Source organism: Hesperophylax consimilis, chromosome 29, assembly GCF_061612785.1.
Source record: "Hesperophylax consimilis isolate HC1 chromosome 29, BYU_Hcon_1.0, whole genome shotgun sequence".
In the NCBI taxonomy this organism is placed as follows: Eukaryota; Metazoa; Arthropoda; class Insecta; order Trichoptera; family Limnephilidae; genus Hesperophylax; species Hesperophylax consimilis.
In genome coordinates, this window is record NC_142864.1 from 5,472,804 (window position 1) to 5,500,315 (window position 27,512).

General features: G+C 34.9%; 1 protein-coding gene across 9 annotated transcripts in view; it reads right to left on the reverse strand.

Annotated features, from left to right (window-relative positions):
• The window catches only part of LOC149409807 (uncharacterized), a 174,999-nt gene that overhangs the window by 61,750 nt on the left and 85,737 nt on the right, over positions 1-27,512 (reverse strand). The window contains exons 1-2 of one of the 9 annotated variants that reach the window (XM_089649299.1): positions 23,158-23,226; positions 15,513-15,646 (exon numbers count right to left, since the gene is read on the reverse strand). The exons of the other annotated variants lie outside the window; for them this stretch is intronic. Of the exons in view, the coding sequence (XP_089505425.1) occupies positions 15,513-15,533 (21 nt within the window). The 5' untranslated portion in view covers positions 15,534-15,646; positions 23,158-23,226. Of the gene's footprint in view, positions 1-15,512; positions 15,647-23,157; positions 23,227-27,512 lie in introns of those variants that run through there. 9 annotated transcript variants of the gene reach the window in all.

Below are 27,512 nucleotides of genomic sequence, written 5' to 3' on the forward strand. Positions count from 1 at the left end.
ACACGGAAAATATTTTCGCTTTACATTCAATTCCTGATAAATTCGCTGTTTTTAAACATATTTCAAAATAAATTACTTTTTTAGAAAGCAGATGACAGCATATGAAGCAGATGTGAAATCTTCAAATTTCACTATTACAAATCAATTTATAAAATTAAAAATATTTAAATTTCAGACGCAAAAATGGTTTTTATCGTGTAAAATGTAATTTCTATTTATTTATTGGATGATTTTTATAGCGCCGCTTTTGCGAAATATCACCTCAGGGGCGCTGTACAGTTAATGCAGATATTACAAAAAAAAATAATATAAATATTACAAATTGAAATTAAGTTAAATAAAATGAAGTACAGAAACAGGTGACACGGAGATGGAGAGTCTGCTGCAAGAATCCTAGGTGGTGAGGAAACTGGACCGGCTGCTGCAGCGAGAGAGTCCACCGCGTCCACCAACAGTGCCAGCACGAGGTTCGTCATCCTTCCAGGTATGTGTCTGCTGCTAATAGAGCGCTGACACAATGTCCTCTCATGGATTCCAGACCTTGGCAGCACCGCTGTGACATTCGACGAAGGTAGAGGATGGAGACTCTGCAGCAAGAATCCCAGGTGGTGAGGAAACTGGACCAGCTACTGCAGCGAAAGAGTGCACCGCGCCACCAACAGTGCCAGCACGAGGTTCGTCATCCGTCCAGGTATGTGTCTGCTGCTAATTAAGCGCTGACACAGTATCCTCACATAGATAACAAACCTTGTGACGCTCGGAAAGTCCATCTCCTTGTACACTTGTTTCTGGTGATTATGTTAGTGGTGCATTGTTCCGAAATAAAAGGCGGCGGACGGAATAATAGATCACCTTGGGCACTTGTTAGGGCTTTCACTGTTTCCAAGAATAACATTGAAAACATCTGGCGTACAACAGTTACCGATTCTCGTCCCAAGTTCAACTTCAACTTCAGCGAATTTCAACTCTACACGAAACTCAAAATAAAATAAAAAAACATAGTTACTAGACAAAGGTATTATAAAAGTAATTGTCAATTCATTGTATGTTTTTATAAGAAAACAAAGTTTTAAATATTTTCAAACCTTGACAAATATTTTTAAAAATTTTCGTGAGCTTTTATGGTAAACTTTTGTATGCAAACTGAAAGTGTGATTTTCTCTCTTTCCAGCACAATTTAAATCTTATATTTGACCGCAGTAAAAAATCAGATGGCATATCTTTTATGAGACCGTGTCAGGCTGGGAGATATATCTCCCAAAAGATGGATGTTTTTTGTCTGTGATTAATATCTCTCAAAAGTACCCAAGGGGTTAACTATCCAATTATTTATTTCAATCATGGGTTCAATTATCTGCAAGCTAAGTCGTCCATCATTGCATAAGTAAAATTTTCCACTTATAATAATGCCAGTAGGAGTAATTTAAAAAAATGTCAGAAATTAGTGTCTATCTTTAAAAGAAAAATTCAAGTTCGTGATGGATAATTGGCTTCATTTTCAAACGCAAAGTGCTTTCCGGGTTTCAAGAATCTAAAAATCATTTTTAAGAAGAAGTACATCAATTATTACTGTCAATCAAGATTAATCTGTTTAGTCTCATTTTTTTGACCCGTCCACTTTATATAGCGCCATTCGGAGATTAAATCACGTAAATTACAAATTCAATCAAAAAGTTTGTTAATTTTGTCATTGAATACAATATTAACGATTAGGAATTGAACCCAGGATCTCAGCTATGCCGGGCTTTTCTCTACCACTGAACTAATTCGAACCTTCGATCATATTAAATATCACGCTTCTACTAAGAACTACCGATATTTTTATTGACAGCTATCTTTATGAATGATTGCAAGATTCTTTGTGAACTAAATGCATTCTAGTTAGTGTCCTAGATAAATATATATATTTTTTATTTTAATGTGCGACATCTATTGACTTTTCCACAAGTCTAGAATAATAATTTTATATAAATATGATAGTTATTCCAAAAATAAGTAAAAATAATATTAGATCATTAACTGAATCATTTTTATTTAGTCATTTAAAAAATAATTATTTAGACTTTTCAGTGTCACAGATGAGACAAGGTCAAACCGTGTGAAAAGTGAAAAATCACGGGATATTAAATTCGTTCAATTTGTGAAGCTGAGAGTATTTATTGCCTCAGGATTAGAGACGTTCAGAAATTTACCTTTTGAATTAACACCGTTAGTAAACTTGAAAAATAAAAAAAATCTGTCAAAATGTATAACAAAAGAAATGCACATTTCAAATAATGAATTATTAATTCATTTTGGTACCAATTTTATCGCTTGTCTGATTTTAATGTTAAAAAATGACACTTAAATTCAAAACAAATCCATGTTCTAGAGTTCATTGCACCGGAGTTTTTTTTTATATTGTAGAAAACTTACTGATAATTTATTAGAAATCTGGTCAAATTATTCGTTTTCGTTTTCCTGTTGGGAAAATTGGGCTGCAGGCCTATAACGAATAAATTGAAAGAGTTCCTAACTATCAGTCAGAATGAGGAATGCGGAACACGTGTTCATAAAAATACTGATATTGATATTGACAAACTGATATTGTCGTATTCTGTCATTATATGTATTAGGAAAATACCACATGTTCTCGATATTTTCAGAATGACTAATATTTTATCAGGAAGTTGGCATGCTGTCACTTTTTAACATGATCATTTTTCTCTATGTACCTACGCTAAAAACAAGTCAACATGATTTCAGCGGTTTTGATACTAAAATTCTGTGTACAAATAAATAAAAAATATTAACCCCCTAAATTCCACAACAATCAATATGGTATTCATCATAAAATAACATAGTAAATAATTAAATTAAATGAATAAAAACTGGAAAATTGCATAATTTGTGTTTCTCCTAAAACGTGGATAACTGTGTTAAATATTCCATTCACTCAAATCTCCCGCCGCCATGAATGAAGCTCTCGCGTTCCATTTTCAAAATTGGCGTTCGGCGCCGTATTTTCCGGTAGTATAAAACGGACTCGCTCATGAGGGGCAACACAGTCGCTGTTGAGACACGCGACCGAGCGCGTCCTCTAAGGGTGCGGCCGGTTGTTCCAGAAATTCACGGGGAATATAGCGCGATGATACAAGGAGCTTATGAGAGGGTGATAAAAAGATTAATTTAATATAAAACCAATTGTATCGAATGAATATTTTAAATTTCAGCACGATAGAAATGATGCTGTAAGCTAAAAATAGTTTAAATTTCAGTTCGAGAGTTGTTCAGTTAAGACACAGCAATTCTTTACTATTGCTAATGTCTTTAAGTATTTCTCGGTTGTCCTCGACTTATTTTACCATTAAATCTACTCTATAAACATTTCTGGCACTAATGAGAATAAACTTTGAAATTTTCAGCGATATCGGTGCACTACTTTTCGAATTTTGCGAGCACAAACAACATACCATTCCAATAAGGCTCCTGTTGGTAGGCAAAATTGTTAGCACGAATGCAATTTTTAGATAGATTTTTTTAATTATCTTATGTTTGGAGCTAGTGAGACTATGGCATCCCCAATTGGGGTATGTGAGGCTGAAGGTAGGGGGGCGAGAAAGAGGAAGGTGGTGGAGTACCTGGCTATTCAGATGTGGTCACCAATCAATGCAACGCAAATTCAAGCAACGTTACAATTGTGAGTGGTGGTTTTACAGCGATGCGATACTGAGATACTAAATTTATCGTGAAATTTATCAAATAAAATTTACTTGCACACGCCTCGATTTGAACTTGCGTCCTCCGGATTACTAGTCGAAAGCCCTTTCTCTCGATCACGGAGGCCTTAAACTTGCTTTATGACTTATGTTAGCGTAATTCAATAACACGTGGAATTTTATAACAATTACATGAAGGTAGTGATTATAGAATGATTGATTTAGATTCCATCTTGCTTGTGTTTCAGTTGCGGAGTAGGAGAACTCTGATTGTTATGAAAATAAAATATCTACAACAAGCCCATTGTTATGATTTATATTTTGTACTAGCTGACGTGTACCCGGCATTACTTAGGGACTTCTAAATGGTTTGGGGTAACGTTTTGAAGTTGTGACAACTGGGTGCATTATTAATATCGAAATAAATTATTGAAATTGATGGTGCCATATGTTTTCTGGGCGTCCGCAACTTCTTCAAAAATTCACTTAACTAACTAACTAACCATCACGCCGTTTACCCGCAGGGATAGGCAGAGAGGACGGACAGCCAAACAATTCGGTCTTGATACACACTCCTTGCCTCATTCACATTCATAAATCGTCTCATACTTGGTCGTGCCATGTCTTCCTCGGGCGTCCCCGACTTGCTACCATTCACATTTGCATCGTATATTCTCCTTTCATTCCTTTCTTCGCTCATTCGCTCTACGTGCCCAAACCATCTAAGCGTCCCTTTCTTGATCTTACTCATTACACTTACATCAACCTTGCACTATTTGCGGATCTCCACATTTCTCACTCGATCATACATGGTTTTACTCCACATACGCCTCAGGGATCTCATTTCTACAGCATTTAGTCTACTTTCATGCCAGTTCCATGCCTCACTTCCATACATCAGGGTAGGTACCAGAACTCCATTGTGGACTGCTAACTTCGCATCTTTGGACAATTTTTTGATAGCGCCAACTGCGTTCAGTCCTCCATTAATGGAGTTACCTGCATTTACCCTTCTGTCAATATCTCTGTCAGCCTTCCCATCTCTCTAAAACATACTTCCCAAATACACAAACTCATCCACCTGCTTCAAGTATTCCTCATTCACAATTATACTGCACACTGTTTTCGTACTCTCTCTTTCAACCACCATTACCATTACTTTAGACTTACTTACATTCATCGTTAACTCATTCTTCATATATACTTCGTTCATCCTAGACACGAGAGACTGTAGATCTGCCATTCTGTTAGCAATCAGCACCGCATCATCAGCATACAACAGGTAAAATACTCTCAGATTACTCACATTCGCGCCCAATCCCACCTCTTTCAATTTTTGCTTACAATTATCCATGTATAGCTTGAATAACCATGGTGACATTACGTAACCATTCACTTAAAAGTCAAATATTCTTCTTACATCGTTCATCAATTACGTCTTATTTTACCACAAATAATAATTTGATTCGGGTCTTCCTCGGGCAGCCCCGAATATTTCTACCATTCACTTTATATAGTATTACGTTGATCCGCATTGTTACTGTTAAAAAACTAGATCATGTCGATTTAAAATTTGACTCGGTAACTCATTCTAGTGCAGAGATAATGCGTTAGAGTGTTCTCGAACGTCCCCGACTTGAATTGCATAGGAACGCGTACGGAACAACTAAAGAAACATTCATTTTTATATATATAGATTCGTTGGCTCCTTTATGGTGTTAAAGTTTCGAGTTATGGGCAGAGCAAGTATTTCTGTCTACGGGTTTAAAGGATTTGGGGAAAAGAGCTATCGATTTTTTGAGACATAAACAAACAAGCAATTGAAACGTAGGGACTTGTGGGAGGGTGTGGGAGTATTTATTGACAGTTGGTTACAATTGAATAGGTATATATTAGGTTTATCACGGAAGGAGATACAGAATGTACACTTAATTTAAGTGCATAAGATACGTCCAGTTTGTCTTGGAGAAAGCAGAAACATTTGAAGTTTAAAATTTTACGTATTTTACGGTATATTTTAATGTAAAGTGGTTAATATTGTCTATAATATAGTAGGTTATACTCATTAAAATAACGAATTGCTTTTCCTCAATCAACACTCCACAAATTATGGATACAATTCAACAATGTCCAGAATGGCAGGACTTGTCAACTCAAGTCAGAACCTTGATTTATTTGGTATAAACCTTAATGATTTTTGTCAGTCATTGCGCAATTAATATTTTATATTGATGTGGCAGAAGTCCAACTCCATCAAAACCTTGTTCTGTTCTTGACTTGACATTATCTTTATTGTTTTTGTGCCCTATTTTTGTCAAAGCAGTATTTTTTCAATTGTCCTCTATTATAACATTTCTACTTCGTGTAAAATATGTCGTATGTTGTAATTGGACATGATCCGTTAGTAAATAAACAATAATAATAAGAATAAAATTAATCCCAAAAATTAAAATGTCCATCCTAAACTTGTAGAAAAGCCAACAGATGTCGCACATTAAAATAAAATAGATTTCTTTATCCAAGACACTTTCTATATTGCATTTAGCTAGCGAAGAATCTTGCAATCATGCATAAAGATAAAATGCGTTAAGAAAATGAAGATGATGTTGGTGGTTCTTAGTTAAACTGTGATAGAGTTAAATTTTGACCGAAGAGAATAGGTTTAAATTAGCTCAATGGTGGAGCATATACTCGGCAATGCTAAGGTTTTGGATTCGATTCCTAAATGCGACTAAATCTTTTCTGTTTCAAATTTTTGTTTTTAAGTCGCTAATACTATCGTATGATTAAATATTACAATTTTAGATTTTATTCATTAAAAGTGTTGCAAAATAAAAGACTTACTTAATTTTTTTTTAAATAGACTCTAATCATATATATCTGCCTAAGTTAAGTAATAATAATAGTAATAAGGTAGGTACCAGCACTCCATTGTGAACTGCTAGCTTCCTTCCCTGGCATAGAAAGGCTGTATAAATGAGATCCCTGAGACGTATGTGTTGTAAAACCATGTACGATCGTGTGAAAAATATGGAGATCCGCAAAGCGTTCAATGCTGATGTAAGCGTAATGAGTAAGATCAAGAAAGGGACGCTCAGATAGTTTGGGCGATGCAAATGTGAATGGTAGCAGAAGTCGGGGACGCCCGAGGAAGACATGGCACGACCAAGTGAATCAGATACTTGAGTCAGGCTATGTCAAGAGTCAGAATAATAGATTAGTATGTATGAGATGATGTATGAATGTGAATGAGTTAAGGACCTCTCTGCCAACCCCTGCGGGGAAACGGCGTGATGATTAGTTAGTTATTTATAATAGTAATAGTTTATTCTAGAATGTATGCAGGGGTAGTGCAATACAATACAATAAATATTTTGAAATAACAGACAAATAAAAATAGAAGTGAAAAATGTGTGCAAACAGCCGTTCATGGAGGACATTTGAACATCTCCCATCTCCATAGGGCCATCAGGGGGGACTCCATTCAGGAAACCATGGCAGTGATTTTTTATTTGACTGGAGTAGTCTGCACCATAAGCTTCCCATGTGATGGCGGAGAAGCGCTCTGAAAGAGTGCACCCGTCCCTCCAAGAACATTTCCGTAGCGCTGCAGTATGTCGGTAGGCGGAACAGTTGGAGATAAGCATTATTTAGCAAGCGACTTTTAGCTTATGCCATTGGGATGCAGTGTAATCTAACCACAGTTCTGACGTGTACAGCGAAGTGCAGAATGCGTTGAATAGTATCCTTTTGACGTTTGTACTGCAAAAGTGAAAACGCCTTGACAGCATATCTGCTCTAACGGATATCGTTCTTCTTTGTCTTTCCAACTAAACATAATGTAATAAACAAACCAATGAGAATGCTTTCACCAAACGTGCTATTAGTTGCAAATCAGCCAAAACAATTCGCTTCGTTTTGCGATTACTAAAACAATTGCTTCATTATACTGCCAAATTTCATGGCTTGCATTTACATGATATTAAATACATCAATAACTTCATTTGTTCATTGAAACCGACGGCTTTACGTGTTTTATTTTATTTATTTCCGAACACTAGTAAATATATCCTTATTTAACTATAGCCCCACTAAATCAAACAAAAAATAGCAGAACTAGTATATACTGAGTGAAAATCAACGTGTAAAAATGATCAGTCTTGCTTGAAAAGATTCCCTAATACGCCGTTGCAGCATTGGTATAATCTATAGGAGGATTTGGCCGAATATTGTTCCAATTCTAAAAAACAGGGTGATTTTTCATTTCGCGTTTAGTTACTAACTTCAAGTTCCTTCAGAAGAAATTTGCGATGTAATTGACCCGGTCTGTTTTGAATTGCTTCGAAATTCGATTATGCGTTCCGTATTTGCTTTAGTAAATCGATATTTAGATTGCTGCAAAAGGGTTTAACTGCTTTTTAACATTTTTCGTTTATCAAATCAACCAGATTGTTAATTAATTCCGCGATCTCCGTCTTAATACGATCGTAATCTAACACGGGACGAGCGTTTTAAAAATCTGTCAGCCACGGATACTGCCATATTAAGACCGGTATACGCATTACGCATGCGAGAGATTATGAGTAACGTTTTCTACTAACCCTTTTTAATAACTCCGTATTATCTGTTTTGAGTAAGACGGTATGAATACAATGAAAATACATCTAGCTAATAAATGCAATAATATTTTAGAAAAACTACTACAGACCGCCTCAAAACAGGAAACACTAGTGAGATGGACTTTGAAAACTATGACATTACTTGCATATAAGAATATATATATAGAAATATCCTGTATTTGTGTGGTAAGTTTTTAGGCTAACCATAAAATTATTGATAAACTGCTCGATCTAAGATAAAGCTAATATATTTATTTATTTATTTATTTATTAAACGCCATAAAAGGCTTTTACAGTAATGTGAAACATTGGATTATAAGTACACAGTTCAGGGCTGTCAGAGACTTGACAATTAGAAATAGCATTTTTACATCCACAAGCAGTTTTTATTGATGCTATACATATACATTTCACATATATGTATATATGTGGAATGTATATGTATAGAACACCATATATATGTTACACATAAAGAAGAACACAACAGTCAGTATGATGCAGTACAAACAGACATTTAACATTTCACAAACATATCAGTTACATTCACAACCAAGTATTTTTGCCTTGATGCAAGACGGTGAGGTTTTGAAAATATCAAAAAGGTCTGTATACGTGTTGGCAGTGCGGTGAAAACGCGCCAACGGTGAATGATACAAATAGTTAGTGCTATGATTGTCACTGTGGAAAAGATGGTGGAGTCGAGTTGATTTAACAGGGACACGAAAATTTATAACACTTAATATAATCATTTTTTTCACATTTTGCAAGTTATGCATCAAAATATTAAGATGAATTATTTGTTTGCGCCTGTACAAACGCAATATGAATAGAATAAATGATTTTGTCCGTACAAAACTCAATTCTTTAAAGAAAAGCATACAAATACAATACAACAATGTATCGGTGATTTAAAAGATGGTTTGAAAGGGAGATATGTAAATACGAATGTTAGAGGGAGCGCGCCAATATTGAAAAAACAATAATCATTAAAATAGGCATAGGCATTAAAATCGCTTGACAAACGGAGTCTAGAAACGTTCGATTTCAAGCACAAAACTTTTTTTTATTTATTTTGTAAATAATTTTATAAGAAAGCAAAAAAGTTAATCAAGTGAAACTGTCACAGATAATCTTAGCTATAATACTGTATTTTTTAAAAGTTGTTTCCTTTATGCGTTCATACATTTCTATTGAAAAAAAATATTTTTTAGTAGTTTACATTTATATTTTTTATTGAGTTTTACTCAAGCGAAACGATAGGAAAACCTTCAATTTATCCAAAGCATATTTTGGTATTCATAATGTACACAGATTTGTTATAAAGATTAATCAAAATAGTGATTTGGTATTAAGCTTCGCTTTAACGGTGAAAATATTTAATAAAATACGTCTCGTTTGAAATAGAGCGAAAATCTCTCGACAAATGCTTTAGTTGCATTTAAAGATACACTGTGAATTTTTCATGTCTATAACATATATAACGGAACAAAACGTTTTTTTTTAATAATTTTCGGAGCCTACTTTGCGATTTGTTTCTATCGAGGGAATTTCATATAATTAATAATATAGATTAATTAATTAATAACATTTATTTTTTGTAACTTAAAAACTTAATGAGTCAAAGAAAAACTTGTTATAAATCTGTAGAAATTGGGTATGCGGGGGGCTTTATCCGACATGTAGAAAATGTATTTAATCCTCCTTGTTGATTTTTTTTTAATGGTGTCGATAAGATGTTTGGTGTATCAACTATCAACTGATGCATGCATAATTTTGTGTAGCAGCACTACATCAGAATGTTTACGTCTGGTTGCCAGAGAGTGTAATTCGATAAGTTCACTATAGGCACTATTTACACGGGTTAATTATATTTGAATGTCTTCTATTTTTTCCATTTTTCTATTATGCAGATTTTAAAAGATCATAGGGTAAAGAGTTACTGTAAGGTAGTGTACTTGAAAATTTACACGTAAAATATGTATACATTATGGTATGAATCAGTATAAATACTATTAGGTCTTTATTAATTTTCTCTATATATCATTCCCACTAAATTGAAAATTCTAGAATTATTGAGAAAAACTCGTCAAACTTTGTCCTTTTAGCTTTCAGCTTTTACAAAATGTCACACAAGTTTAAGACATAAATTAGAATTGCGTAAATAATAACGAGCCCTTATAAGCGTATAAAACAGCAAAGGATAGTAAATAGAAATTAAGGACTAAGCTAGAAGTTAAAACAAAACTAGAAGTTAAGGATGAATTCAATAATAAAACAAAATGAGAACCTTTTTTTACTATAACCCCACACAGGACACCCCTAGGAAAATAATTGCCCTCAAGTCCTTTGTCGTCTTTTAAGGAATGGAAGTTCTGAGAAGGAAAAGGGGTATGAGGGGTGGGATCAGTATGTCCGGGGGTGACGGACATATATCCCTCCCACTGTTGTGCAAGGCGATGGGTCCAGAGACCAGTTGGAGATGTCAAAACGCCTCCCCTTACCAGCCTCTCCCAATCTAGCACGCCACACAGTTGATGGGCAGGCGATAAACCCTGGAACCCCTGCAAAATCACCAAACGAAACGAACCACTTCGAGCGACCTATGGCAAAGGTGTTTGTTATCCAATAATTAGTTAATCCAATAAACCTCTCAAATCAACAACATTTTATTAAGGCTCAAATTCGTGATATCGAAAAACTAACTTTCCTGTTACATTAAACTGCAGTAGGCGGAAATATGTGAATATTTTTACTTTTATGAATAAACCGACTCCAAACTTACCAGTCTTTTTATTCGCGCTATTTTAGTAGAAAGCAAATGCCAATCTAACGCGTTGTACTAATAAATCAGAGAAAAATAACTGCTAAATACAAAACACGGTTTTGCGCACGTCTCTTCGTGGTGCGAACAGCAATGCCTTATATTATATAAAACATAATATATTATTATATTACATCGGCATGTTTTATTTGGTAAACATAGCACTATTGTTTGCCGTGCCGTGTTGATGTTTAGCTGGTCGGCTGTTTATTAAATTTTAGTTTATTGTTTATTATATTTCAGCTTATTGTTTATTCCTCGCCTTGTGTTAGCCGATTGCCTGGTGTTTATACAAGCAGAAGTAAACAACCACTGTTGCCGAGAGAGCAGAAAGAACACAACTGGAGATGAATCTACAACGCTGATTTACATCATGCTGTAACGGCAAAATCACCAGCGTCCTAAAGCGTGTAACACTTGGACCAACGCATAGATTAGGTATGCTAACGTAACGTTATTGGATTGTATTGAAAATGTTTTCAGTAATTCCACAAGGATCAGTATCAAGCCCTGCTCTGATTACAAAACTGTTTCCTTAATATATTATATTATACAAACACATTTAAAACCTAACCTAACCCAACTGGAGATTAATCTATAACGCTGATTTACATCATGCTGTAATGGCAAAGTCATCAGCATCCTAAAGCGTGTTACACTTGGACCAACGCATAGATTAGGTATGCCAAGGTAACGTAATTGGATTGTATTGAATGCTTCTTCATTAATTCCACAAGGACCTGTATCGGGCCCTGCTCTGATTACAAAAGTGTTTCTCTAGTATAATATAGCTTATTTTTATTTTTAAAAACTTATAAGAGTACAACTCCAAATTGTTATATTTAATCACTAAAGACAATATTAATTATTACATTTTGAGTTTTGAGTCATTAAGTTATTCCAAAAATGAATAAAAAATCATTCTAGACTTGTAGAGAAGTCAACAGATGTCGCAAATCAAAATTGAAATGTTACATTTATCCAAGACACTATCTAGAATGTATTTAGTTCGGATAGATTCTTGCAAACATTCATAAAGATAGCATACAATACCAATATGCGTTAAGAAAATGAAGATAACGTTGGTAACACTTAGTCGACGTACGATACAGTTAAATATAACCGAAGAGGATATGGTCGTATTACCTCAGCGGTAGAGCAATTCCTGGGTTCAATTCCAAGAAGCGATCGTTAATATTGTGGAACAATAGGTGACCAGATCTGAATAGCCAGGCACCTCACCACGTTTTTATCCCCATCGCCTTCCTCTTTCCTATCTCCTTCACCTCCCCACTAACTTCAGCCTCACAACTCACAACGGTAATGTTTCCGAATTCCGCTGCACACGCAATTTTTTTTTAATTACACTTGATTTCAACTTAATTACTACTGTAAACAACTATATTTGTATTATAGGTTAGGCAGCCATCTCTGGTCCGGAGCCCCTAAATACCTGAAAAAACCCTTGACTCTGTACAGAAACGGGCGGTCCGTTTGATAGATTCCCCAATCTTAACAAACGGACTGCAATCTTTAGACCACAGGCGTCAGGTAGGTATGCTGTCCTTGTTCTATCGGTATTACAATGGAAGATGCTCTGAGGAACAAGCGTCATTGATCCCTTCGGCACCGGTGCGTAGTCGGGATACACGCCAAACGCGCGCCCAACATTTGTACACAGTTGACATTTGTCACATGAGAACGGGTCGCTTCTACGATTCGTTCTTAAGTTCAACAGCTCGGCTGTGGAACGAACTGCCGGCCTCTGTGTTTCCTCCCTCCTACAACATGGGAATCTTCAAGACCCATGTTCACTCCTTCCTCTCCACAAAAAGACCCTCCACACAGCATCCCCAAAGATGACATAGGCCCTGAGGGAAATTATTTTCTTCAGGGCCTCCTGTGTGGAGTTAATATAAAAAAATAATAAAAAAAATTATTTCACATTTCTTACGGACGTTCCAGAGTAGAATATACTCTCAGAGACTACCATTCAGAATTGAAACGTTGCTTGAAATGGCTTTAACCATGTTTGTTTGGTGACAAGATCTAAATGGCCCGAAACTTCCTCACCTTCCTTTGCCCCATCTCCTCCCCCACTCCACTGATGTCATAGTCTCAATGGCTCCAGACGTTTGGGGGCAGTTGGTACTATTGTGAGGTTCTCAAGTAGAATAATAAAACCAGTCATTCTGATTTACAAATTAGTTTAGGTCAGAGGTAACGCAAGATTTTTAAAGCGTTAAAATCAAACATTAAAATTGTTTTACGTTAATTGAATTTAATTCATACTACAGGGTATTCCAATAAGTGGTGTTATTTTGAACAGCCCGCTATTTCGGTAGATATTACTTTGGAAGCTGTCATTTTTTGACATTTGACAAGTAGAAACTACGCCATTAATAAAAATTGAACGATACACGCTTCAACAATGCATTGAAATTATTAAAATTCACTTGAGTGCAAATCATCTTGAGTGATGAGGCCCATTTCCACCCATGTCAACAAGCAAAATTGTCGCATCTGGGGCTCGGAAAACCCAAGATTTATTGTTGAAAATCCTCTCTATCCTCAACGTGTGACTGTTTAGTGCGGTTTATGGTCCGGCGGAGTCATTGGACTTTACTTTTTTGAAAATGAGGCTGGAGCAACAGTTACGGTAAATGGATTGCGCTATCGAGAGATGATTAATGATTTTTTATGGCCGGAATTGGATGGTATTGATCTGGACAGCGTTTACTTTCAACAAGACGGCGCTACGTGCCACACAAGCAACGAAACCATTGATCTTTTACGATTGAATATCAAAATAACACCTCTTATCATCGAAACACAACCTTTAACTTGCAGTACTGAGTAGCGAGTCCTGCGGCACTGTTAAGCGATATGGTTCTCTATTCATCCCTTATAATGCTCGGCATCCCTCAACAGGGGATAGGGGTGTAATCGGGTTCCTTCACTTGCAATTCGCGGTCGCTCCACAGCGAGGGGAGGATCACTTTTCAGTGACCTAGTCTTTATGCAGGAAATCAGGTTAAATCAAGCAATATTAGGGCGACAGAAACTGTTATAAATCTATTTGCATTTCACTTTTTCATGAATTAATGAATGCAAACTTTTGGAAGTAGAAATTAAACTACTTTACGGCATCTGATAGAGGTGAAACACAGGAGATAGACTCGTTGTCAACGAAAATGTATTCTTTGAAATTTTGGTGGCAGTCACATACAAACATGCGGACATATAAGCATTTCTCTGAAATCGGATGAAATTACAACAGTTAATATACGAAAAAAATGTGTGTCCTACGTGAATTTGGTCGAGTTTTCGACCCCAATTTTTGGATAGGAAGGTTCAATTGTCAATCAAATCAAAACCAAAAAAAAAGAAAAATTTTAAAAGACATTTTAAAATATGTATTATTGTTTTAGTGAAATTAATCACAACTTCTAGTGTTAAATTTTTGCTTATCAATGTAAACAATTCTGGAATATCAAATGCATCATTTAGAATTTTATATAGTCAGTGAAAATAATTCCATCCGGCAATTTAGTCATATTCATGTAATTGAAAACTTAACAATTTATTTTGTATTCTTTCAATAAAGCTAATTGTACAAGCATACATGAATAATGTAATGTGGGTTCTAGACCAGATCTGAATATCCAGGTACTTCCACACCTTCCCATCTTCTTCCTCTAGCCAGTACTTTAAGGCAAAGCTTAATGCTAAATCAATATTTTGATTAATCTTTATAACGAATTGGTGTACATTATGAATTCCAAAAAATATGCTTTAGATAAATTGAAGGTTTTTCTATCGTTTCGCTTGAGTAAAATACAAATAAGATAATGAATTACTCAATAAAAAATATAAATGTAAACTACTAAAAAAAATATTTTTTCAATAGAAATGTATGAACGCGTAAAGGAAACAACATTAAAAAATACAGTATTATAGCTAAGATTATCTGTGACAGTTTCATTTGATTAACTTTTGTTGCTTTCTTATAAAATTATTTACAAAATAAATAAAAACCAGTTTTGTGCTTGAAATCGAACGTTTCTAGACTCTGTTTGTCAAGCGATTTTAATGCCTATTACTTACAATATAAGGTATACCATTATATTTTTGGCTTGTAGCTTCCTCTTAAGCCTAACAACATACCCCAATTGGGAATGCCATAGTCTCACTGGCTCCACACAGTTGAAGCTGTTAGGATTCTTATGCGATTTCACATTAAAAAATATAAGGAACCAAATAATGTCAAAATTGAAATCCTTAATCCTTGCAGCTCTAACAACGCATTCATATACATATAGATACCTCCTTGTTCAGATTTAGTCGTACATAAGAATAAATAGTAAGACTCACCTGTCGTATGGCGTACAGCATCTTGTGTGTATTGGTATATTCTTCTTCAATAACTTTGTTTTAAACCGTCCGAGAACAATTTTTATTGATCAAATCAACACATCATTAATTTTAATCTCACTGAGTCCGTTTTACTGATGGAGGAATAATGTAAACACTAATTAATTATTTTGATTTTTAGAAAGAAAATTCTTTGAAACAATTTTCATTCAACTACTGTAAGTTATTTTTAATTTAATCTGCTCAAAATTATTACTGTGCAAAGTTATATTTTGAGTAGCAACATTTGATGAGAATTTCGAATAACAACAAAATGTAACATTTTTTAAACAATATAAAACATTATTTAGTTTTTATTAAAACTGTTAAAAAAATTCATAATCCTCTCATTCATATTAAAATATTTAAAAGAATTATTTGTTTGCGCCTGTACATACGCAATATAACAACAATATGCTTAAGAATCAATTTTATTCATATTCAAAAAGAGAATTCAACATTATTCATGTTATCACTTTAAATTTGAAAAGGGAACACAAAATTTTTCTCGCAAATCAATTCATATTCAAAAAGAGAATATTATTCAACAATATTCCTATGAACCAATTATTTTAAAAAGAGAATTATTAATCAATTTTCAAATACGAATAAATAGATTTGTTCGTATAAAAACTCAACTCTTACAAGAAAGGCAAACAAATACAATATCTAATATTGTATTTGTATGCCTTTCTTGGAATAATTGAGTTTATATATTGTGTATGTACGGGCGCAAACAAATAATTCGTATTAATATTTTAAAGAATAACTTCCAAAAGGTGCATTTCCATAAAATAATTAAATTATCGCGATTTATGAACGTGCAGATTATAATGTTCCTTATGTTTAACATTAAATTATTATTGTTGTAGATAAAAATGTTTGATATTTAGCTATTTTTAAATATTGATTCGTAAATATGGACTACGTATGTACAATGGTTAGACGATAAATAGTTTCGTTTTGAAAAATATTCGAGGTTATTAGATTTTATTAGTTGGTCGATCCTGATTATTTTTTTTTTGTAGTTTTATGTTGAAAAACAAACAATTTAATTGATTTAAATATACGTTGAGTTATTTTATGCAGTTTATTTATAGGTAGGATTTAACAAGGGCCTGTTCATGTTACCTTGGGGGATGCCGTGTAATAGGAAGCTTTGGAAAGGAAATGTACTAGGGGTGGATAGGAATCTGGCGGTTAGCGTGTTTAGGAGTGACGGAGGGTCTCACTGAATTAGTATTTTCCGATCCGGCCCGCCACGCAGTTGGTGGGCAGACGCATCTGTCACCAAGATATGAACAATTCTTACCCCATAAACTCGGGCATCACTGCTAAATCAACGGCCGTTGCATTCCACTTGGGTTGATGAAGATGAAGAATAATGAGATGAAATTAAAATAGTAACTATATCTGAATAGCCAGATACTTCTCATCCTTACTCTTTCACATCTTCTTCTCCTCCCCGTTAACTTCAATCTTACAACTTACCCCGATTGGGGCTGCCATCTGAATCCCTACAGTTGGGACTCTTGCAGTATAAAAAGATTCGGTATAAAGAATTAAAATTAAAATATTGCATTAAAACAAAAATGTATATTTTTATCCTAGACACTATTTAGGTTACATGTAGTTCAGGAAGAATCTTGCAATCGTGCATAATCAAATAGCAGCCAATCAAAATATTCGGTAAGAAAATGAAGATATCGTTGATAGCTCTTAGTGGAAATATTATACAGTTAAATTTGACGGTCTCCGTGGTCGAGGGGTAAGGCTCTCGACTAGCAAGCCGGAGGTCACGGGTTCAAATCAAATCAAATTTAATTTGTGTTATTTCATAAATTACTCATTTAAAATAATAAACAGTATATTTTCCGCACGTTCCAGAGTGGAAGATACTCTTAGTATCGCCCTGGTGTAGGAACACCATTCAGAATTGAAACGTTGCTTGAAATGGCATCAACCGTGTTTGGTGACCAGATCTGAATAGTTTGCAACTTCCCCACCTTCCTCTTTCACATCTCTTTCCACTCCTCGCCACCTTCAGCCTCACTGGCTCCAGACGGTTGGGAACAGTGCGGTTTCACATTAAAAAAATATTAATAAAATGACCAAAGGGGATAGGGTGGAATTAGCTTAGTGGTAGAGTAAATCCCCGGCAAAACTTTGAGGTCTAATCTTATCCTTTTCTGTTTCAAATTATGTCTATTGTATATTGTCTTCGATGATTAAATATTACAATTTAAGGTTTTGTATATAAGTTATTCAAAAAATAAAAAAAGATATAATTTTTTAAATTCATATTCACATTAGTGTGGAAGAATACCAGTTATTTTAGTCCGGTATGCGAGTGAGGAAATGTTTACCTAATAATTTAAAAATTGCTAAATATGCCCGACAATAAATAAATAACTTTATTTACTGATTTGCGAACGGCGCATTTACAGTTTAAAACAAACAATGCAGAAATACACGAAGTAAGGTAAACAAATTATAGTTTATATAAATAAGTATGGAAAGAGTGGAATTGCCACGAATTAAGACGATTTAATAAAAGTAGAGGACGTGTTCTTAAAATCAACCCAGTTTTTTTTTAATAATCCATTTTAAAATGTGGTTTAAAACTTAAAAACCATAACAAAACATTGGTTTGATTGAGGATTGAACCTTCGTTACCAGGGACATGAGTCAACTGCGTTACCAACCTTGCCCGATGCCGACCGTGTACACAAATATAAATGAGTATTGCGAATCTCTTCAGATTGTTTGTGATCCGGTTAAAAACAGGATTTCAGGCCGCTTCCTGATAAATTCTTGTATATCAAAATACGCGTTCATACACTTTTAATATATACTGACGAAATACGAAAACATTTAGGACGAGTTGTTTCGGAGAATTTGAACAATTCATCAAATTTCAACGTTCATTTTCAAGTTCTGTGAAAGATTTTTTCAAGTTCTGTTTTTATTTCAGTTTTATCAAGCAACTAGCCTACAATGATATAATAACAGAACTTGAATAGGACTTTCACAGAACCCGAAAATGAACGTTGAAATTTGATGAATTGTTCAAATTCTCCGAAACAACCCGTCCTTAGTATTTCTCTTCTATTCGTCACTTACTAAAAGTTTATCAGGAAATCTATTAATTCATTCATTAAGATCTGCAATCCCGTTTTTAACCGGGATTTCCAAAATTTTAAGAAATTCTTAATAAAATAGCTATACTCATTTTTCGACATTTATTTCGTATATTGACTGCTGTATTATCGTCCGATTTTAGAGAAATGCGTATATGTCCTCGTGTATGAACGCGATTGATACCAAAAGTTGATAGAATGTATTGTCATCGATAAAGAGTCTACCTGCTGAGTTTCAGCTCGATAGGATATCTGGAAGTGGTTCCTGGAACAATAAATCCTTTCCCATAGTCTAAGCTGTCCAACTGAGTAGCGATGTAGTTCCTGTATTTTTACACTGTACAAACATTCTCACTTTACATGAGAACATGACAACCCGTTCTCATTTTACATGAGTACGAGCAGGAGAAACGAAGCAATAATTTGGGAACCATTCATTGTATAACCAACACCTTAGCCACAGGTTACCCCAAGTGGCCAACTATGACAGAGCTCATAGGGTGAGATTTGTCCAGGTCTTGGCAGCGAATACGTCTGCCCACCAACTGTACAGCATGGATTCATATTAATACGTCACTCAGAACACACTGACAAACCCACCCTTCATACCAAAACATCCTCTCCTTACTTTCCTTTAAAAATACCCCCCAAAAAGTTACAATAAAGACGGCGTATGCACTGAGAGAAATAATTTTCCTTAGGACCTAATGTTTAAAAAAAATTAACTGTAATCGGATAAGTTCCTAGCTAGTAACTAATGGGACAACTTATCAAACCTTTTCAAGCAATTTTTCAAGCGCATGTTGATTAGTTCTTTGATGTCAAATACTTTCTCATTCTTACCAATCAGGACGAGAGATGCTGTTGGTTAGTTTTTTACCTCAACACAACACTTAGGATTACAGATGTGATCCCTTAAAGAGATCTCACAGCTGTAATGACCGGTAATAATAATAATAATATTGTACAATTTGTATAGCGTCGCTTTTGTGAGATATCACCTCAGGGGCGCTTTACAGTTGATGCAGGTATCACAAAAATAAAGTGAAGTTAAGTTAAGTAAAATGAAGAACAGGAACAGGTGGCATGAAGATAGAAGATGGAGATTCTGCAGCAAGAATCCTAGGTGGTGAAGACACTGGACCAGCTGCTGCAGCGAGAGAGTCCACCAACAGTGCCAGCGCGAGGTTCGTCATCCGTACAGGTATGTGTCTGATACTAATAAAGCGCTGACACAATATCCTCAAATAGATAACAGACCTTGGCAGCACCGCTGTGACGTTCAACAAAGATAGAAGATGGAGACTCTGCAGCAATAGGTCATGTTCTTGTTCTAACAATTTAATTAACCTAACTTTCACCACCTCTGGCAGGTCTGATTCATGCAATGCTTAGTAAACCGTCTGCTTCGCGATCAGCTAACCCGAAGAGAGAAAATACGCATTGAAACTCCTTTTGTAAAACAAACGGTTAAGGTAACATATTACGTTCCTTTATGAGGAACGATACAGGTGTAATACTGTTTCCTTAGTGAACCCGTAAAGTTCTTATTACACTATTTTACTAATGTTGAACTGCTTGGTATACGTGTCGTACTTCACAGTTAAATCTTGAATTAATTTAATAATTCCTTTATTATATGATTTTGTTTAACACACAACCTTAATAATTATTTAATCATGGATGTGTTGAACTAACAATAACACAACAACAAAAAATCGCTTCCCGCGCAAATTGGAACCGCCCAGCGAACTTTAGCTTTACTGCACGTGTTTCTGCTCTCGAACCCAAACACTCGGTTGCCTTGTTTAGGTTTCTTATTGTTTAATTGTTTATGTTAACTACTGCAGAGTTTACAGCCGCCGAGGTCTGATGTCATGTGTTTGTTAAACAAACTGCCGCAATCAAGAACTACTGTTGCTGGCCAAAAGATTTGAGGTTTCTGCCGTATTAAGTTCAGAATCAGAAGAATGAAAAAATGGACAAGAAAATACGTTGGGAGGAAAAGCTGTCATTTTGTTTTTAAAGAAACTTTCATGATCAAGCATTACTGCTGGGCCAAAAAATTGTGGTTCCTGTCGTGTTAGGGATTAGAGAATTAGACGTTTTTTTACATTAACCCCACACAGGACGTCCTGATGAAGGAGGTTGCGTGGAGGGTCTTTTTAGGAAAGGAAGGAGAAGTAGTTCTGTGGGTAAGAATATGGGAGTCGATGTGTCAAGGACGTGTGATAAGTCGATGTGACGGACTTATGAATCCATCCCTCCCACTACAATGTTCCGAGAGAGTCCTGTTGGAGATGTCCAAATGTCTCTCCCGAAGACATGAGAACAGGATAAAAGGTTTCAGGAAGTGTCCTGAGAGGAAAGAACGTAGAAATAAAATTATGGTTTTGAAAGAAAGAGGTCTGATGTCATATTAAAATAGTAGTTATTGTCGGTGACATCTCATCATTCCCGAATGCGACTATAAATCGCCGACGAATGAAATAATCTACGTCGACTAAATAGTTTAAATTAGTTGACGTGAACTGTTGTTTGTTCTTGGCGAACTCCAGTCGTGCTGGGAAAGAAAACAAGTTACCGACATGATCGATAAAATTCTTATCGATGTCTTCGTACTAATGCGCCTTATCGAAGCGATGAATTCCCGACCCGTATTAGACACGATGAAAAAACGAAACGAAACAGCATCTGACCTAGTTTAGTAGGATACCGAAAACATCGTAAACCAAAACAAACGATTAGTAACCGAGTAAACAAAGGCGTCGGGTTCCGTAGTACCTACCCAGGTGTAGCGTATTCAATACTGCTCTACTATCTTCCAATCAATATTATACGTTTATAATGGATGAGATTAGAGAAAATTCGATTATTTGTGGGTATTTCGTAATCTGAGAATGTTTGTCTTGAAAAAAAAGTTTTAGAATCGTAAAAATTTATAAATTGAGGTTTTGTGCAACTTGTTGACTCATTTAACGTTATAATATAGTATTTGACATAACTAGAATTTATTCGTAACGGAGGTCACAACTCTTTCTGTGCAGTACCTAAGGGAGTAACTTATAAGCGATAGTACCTACGCTCGAGAAAAGCGCGGGAAACGACGGATATGAGCGACCGCCATTATGGATTTTAAATTACGTCAAATTTGAATTTGGAGAAAAGACCGCTGCAGAAGTTTGGATGTAAACAAAAAACTGCGTTTTTAAAACAAAAGAAAGACATCATTTGAACGATAATAAATACGAAAAAAATCGGTTGTGACTTATAAGTGACAAACGTAAATTTCCTTTTAAAAACGTTAAATTTAACGGAAACATTTGAAATGAGTTGCAAAATGATGATTTCGGTTTATTTAATGATTTATTAGTTACAGTAATTAACATGAGAAGGAATATATTATTATGAAGACAAAAAAATCCTTAAACTTCATGAAACAACTTTCGTAGGAATCAATTAAAATTCAATGTGATAATTCAACAATATGCTTAAGAATCAATTTTATTCATATTCGAAAAGAGAATTCAACATTATTCATGTTATCACTTCAAATTTAAAAAGGGAACACAAATTTTTTTCTTGAAAATCAATTCACATTCAAAAAGAGAACATTGTTCAACAATTTCTTATGAACCAATTATTTTTAAAAAGAGAATTATATCAATTTTCGTGTGAATTTATTTAAATTCAAAAAGAGAATTCGACAAAATTTTAATGAATATTTTAAAATTCGAAAAGAAATCGACTGATAATTATTTAAACCTTGACAAATAATTGACGCTAAATTTAAAACCTTGAAAAAGAATATTATTATCTTTAATTCGAAGATAATCTATATTAACCTGCAAATTTTCATTATATTTATGGAGTTAGTTAGAGAATTTGTGAAGAAATTGATAAATCTTATCGGAAAAATAAATATGCGAGTATCCTTGAGATAAAAAAGGTGTAATTCGGTAAACACAAATAGCCCAGATAACAAAATTATAATGTTACTTTATCCGCTAACGTTATTTACAATAAACAATATAGATAACTTACTATCAGTAGCTCCCCGTCACTGTTTATTAAAAAACGAACAACAAAACAATCATTTAAAATTTTAACACCAAAAAGAAAAGTTTGGTAGAAATAGAAAATTTCGCGCGCTTATGAGCGACATTCAAAATTTGTGCGAAAAATTGAATATTTTTAGTTAAAATTGTTTTAATTGCATAAAACTTGAAGATTCGTATTTATTTTAACGTTTTTATTATGTATTTTTATTTGTTTAATGTTATTTATACGTGTTTTTATTTATTTATGGTGAGGTTACCATTAAAAAAACAATAAACAATATTGAAAACACTTGAAAAAGATCGACCAACTGATAAGCGATGAGTGATTATTATTTGTCAATGTAGAATTTTATTGCTATTATTGTTATTATTATAAATGAAATAAAAATAATAATATTTAATTACTTTTAGTTAAGGTTGTTGTTTGTAGATATTATTTGTAGGAGCTGCTGGGGAAGGTCCGCTCGCTTAACACAACAGCGCGCGACTGTGTTGCGCTCGGTTCGCCCACAACAATAAGCAGGGCAATATTTAACCAACATCCATTCGTGTTGGCGTTCGTAGTAGTTAGTTTACATGATACACAGCTGAAATACAAATAATATAAACATTGCCCTGTGGAGGGGGGCGCATGCGCGTTAGGCGCAGAGCGGGATGGAGGGTGCGCGCGCAGCTTGCCGGCAATGGCGGCTTGTGCTGGGGTAGTCTGCGCAGGCGCGCGTAGCGGGGGGGAGGCGGGAGGGGGACAGCAAGACGCTCGCGATTGCAGGGGTTTTCAACGCAAACCAACTTTCTGAATGATTCTCGTAAGATTCTAAATGGAATCTGAGAAAATCTTGGTAGGCTGAAGGTAGTGGGAGGGGAATGAGATGGGTATGAGAAAGGTGGGGAAGTCATTTCAAGCAAATTTTCAACACTAAATTGTGTCAGAACACCAGGGCGATACTGAGAGTATCTTTCGGAAAGAGTACTTTATGAACACAAATTAATCAAATAAAATTTACTTGTGCACGCCGGGATTTGAACCACCCGACCTCCAGCTTGCTAGTCGAGAGCCTCACTTCTTGACCACGGATGCCGCCACGATTTAATGTAAGGTTCAATTGTTTCGCAGAAATCAAAATGTAACATTGTCATCAAATGACCATTCGAAAGAACCGCGTTGAACGATTCTAAGTGCCACGCGATTCGCTATGCGCCGCGTAAAATGACCAGCGGTCCAGCTCGTCAGCGCAATGTCGTCGGTCGTTTACCGTAGGCATGACACTATTTCCAGCCTAAGAAAACTGATTATTACACGTTCAACATCCAATTTTTTTTCGTATAGCCCGCTATTTCGGTAGATGTTACTTTTGAAGCTGTCATTTTTTGACATTTGACAAGTAGAAACTACGCCATTAATAAAAATGGAACGATAAACGCTTCAACAACGCATTGAAATTATTAAAATTCACTTGAGTGAATCAAATGCAAATCATCTTGAGTGATGAGGCCCATTTCCACCTCGGTGGCTTCGTCAACAAGCAAAATTGGCGCATTTGGTGCGGTTTATGGTCCGGCGGAGACATTGGACCTTACTTTTTTTTAAATGAGGCTGGAGCAACAGTTACGGTGAATGGATTGCGCTATCGAGAGATGATTAATGATTTTTTATGGCCGGAATTGGATGGTATTGATCTGGACAACGTTTACTTTCAACAAGACGGCGCTACGTGCCACACAAGCAACGAAACCACACTTTATTCGGCCAGTCTCGTGACTCGTCAGTTCTTCCGTCCGACCGCCAAAACTCTGTGCGGTATATTTGCTTCTTTCTCGCTAAAATTGGCGATGGATCCATTCTGAATGTTAATGAATTATTAATTTGCAATATATCAGATTCAGTCTTACTTATAAAAATTCCCTAATACTGTAGCGTTGGTATAGCAATATGGTGAAGAGGTCCGTATATCGCTCGGGTTAAAATCTTTACTCATGTTCATGCAAGACTTTTTTAGACCGGCACTACTTTCTTCAAATCCTCAAATCAGGCTCATTTTCACGTTTCTTCGGATGATATATATATATTTAGGCTACTTTAATTTCTATTGTTTTATATCTTTTTTTATCCTGTATACTTATCTATGTAAAAATATATGTTTTCAAATATTAAATAAAAAAAAAATATTTGCGATGTCATTGACCCGATTTGTTTTGAATTGCTTCGAAATTCTGCCGATTAGGTGTTCTGTATTTTTATTTTGTATTGTATTTAGTAGAGGATATATACATTTATTCAAGGAGAAAAAATATAAACTTTACATGAGACGATGAAAAACTAATATTTACGGATTCGTAAAATAAATTAAAAATTCTAAAATTTATATGAAAGTTTTTTTTTTCATTATTTATATATAAAAAAAATATATTTACAAATATGAGATATTTGAAGAGGGTAGTAATTAAAATCATCTTTTAAAATAACATAAAAACGTTTTTAGGCATACATTTAGTTTTAGTATTAAAAATGCCTTGGTTAGCAAAAACTACTTTATGTACCATGTTGTATTTTGAAGATTATTCTTTATAAAATCGCTGAAAAGTAACATTCCAAAAAATGTGGCATCAAGGGATATACCAAAACACAGTCGGTTATACAGGTTTTCCAATAAGAGGTGTTATTTTGAATATCCCGCTATTTCGGTAGATGTTACTTTTGAAGCTGTCATTTTTTGACATTTGACAAGTAGAAGCTACGCCATTAATAAAAATGGAACGATACACGCTTCAACAACGTATTTGAATTATTAAAATTCACTTGAGTGAATCAAATGCAAATCATCTTGAGTGATGAGGCCCATTTCCACCTCGGTGGCTTCGTCAACAAGAAAATTGTGGCATCTGGGGCTCGGAAAACCCGAAAGTTATTGTTGAAAAGTCTCTCTATCTTCAACGTGTGACTGTTTGGTGCAGTTTATGGTCCGGCGGAGTCGTTGGACCTTACTTTTTCGAAAATGAGGCTGGAGCAACAGTTACGGTGAATGGATCGCTATCGAGAGATGATTAATGATTTTTTATGGCCGGAATTGGATGGTATTGATTTGGACAACGTTTAAATTCAACAAGATGGCGCTATGTGCCACACAAACAACGAAACCATTTATCTTTTACGATTGAATATCAAAATAACACCTCTTATTGGAAAACCCTGTATCATAGCGAACTACATGAAGTTCCAAGCTTTAAGCAGAGTTTTTTTTAGAAATTTCATGTATACAGTGACCTTCCTCTTGTTCTGAAGGCTAAGTGTGCAAATTTTCATCAATCTTGGAATAAAACACAAATCCACACAGCCTGCCCGCCACAGAAAATCTCCTTTACATAAATAGAATATGGTATTTTTCGTAGAAGCGTTCCTTGTGTGTGCTTGTGATTGATATTAAATAAACAAATTCTGTTGAGAGTAAACATTTTTCTTCTTCATGATGTCATCTCCTAACCGAGGTTATGCAAGCAAAAAAATATATAGGCAACTAGTTGCTGTGGTCATCACATTAACGAAGTCGGATTAATACTTGCGGTTGATGCAGCCAGGAAAATCCCCGTATTAACACCTTGGACATAGACAAAATTATATTTTATCATCACAATATTCTCACCCAACATTCAATTTTAAATAGATTGGCTGTTTTTGAAATCAGATGAAAGACTTTTCAGAACGGCCATTTGTAATTAAAAATATTAAACTTTTAACCAAAACCTACTTGTGATCGCAATAGGCATGAATCATGAATCAAGAGTGAACTGTAAAAATTGATTGTGAACTTTGAAGTTGACACAACTATGGTTGGAGATGGTGAATATGGATTAAGGAAGGAATCCGACTTACCTCTTTGAAGCTCTTCAAAGATGATGATGGTTGGTTTCACTCACAGGAGATATGATTTATTTTATGCACAAGCTTCCATAACATCCAGGTTGGATACGAAAGACACTGAGGGAACCGAATATATTCACTGCACAGGCCTTCTACCCTGAGTTGATATCAATAAAAGCACTGATAACAAATAGATGTTCATCAAACAGGCTTCATCAATAAACTGCTTTGACATTTAATTTTATTGTTGTAAAATGTCACACAAAAACGTGGGTACAGTCGGATAATGACAGGTACTTGTGGTAAAATAGGATGGGAAAAATTGCGAGGATAATGTTAATGGAAGATTAATATTTGCGTCAACACTACCTAAAGTTTTCAAATCTTTTACCAGTGGTTTTTTTCTAGTAAACTTTATTCGTAATTTTATACTTAACTAAACATAAAAAGGTTGTCACTTCACTTTTGTCCTTTAACATAATAATTATTCACTAATTTGGCTAACCTTGACAGGGTGAACTGTTTGGCTTATTAGAATCATTTCAAAATATTCGGACGCGTTTATGGTAAACTTTTAAATGCAAACAAAAGCTTGTTGTTTTCACTTTCTAAATCTGTTAACAATATCCGTTTAACCATGATAGAAAAGGAGATAGGACGAGTTTTATGAGGATGTGTAATTTGGTGACAGATATAGCACTACGTGGCTCGAGCGGTTAAACAAAATGATTCGAAAATTATATGAGATCAAAATAATTTTGCGGTTTTTTGTAATTGCCACCTTGCAATAAGTCAGCCTTTTACTAACATTTTTTTTTTATTCTGTCATGCTCTTAATAAAACGGTTATGCACCTACATACAACGAAGAAGATTACAAATTTGAGGTAACATGTAAGTATAAAA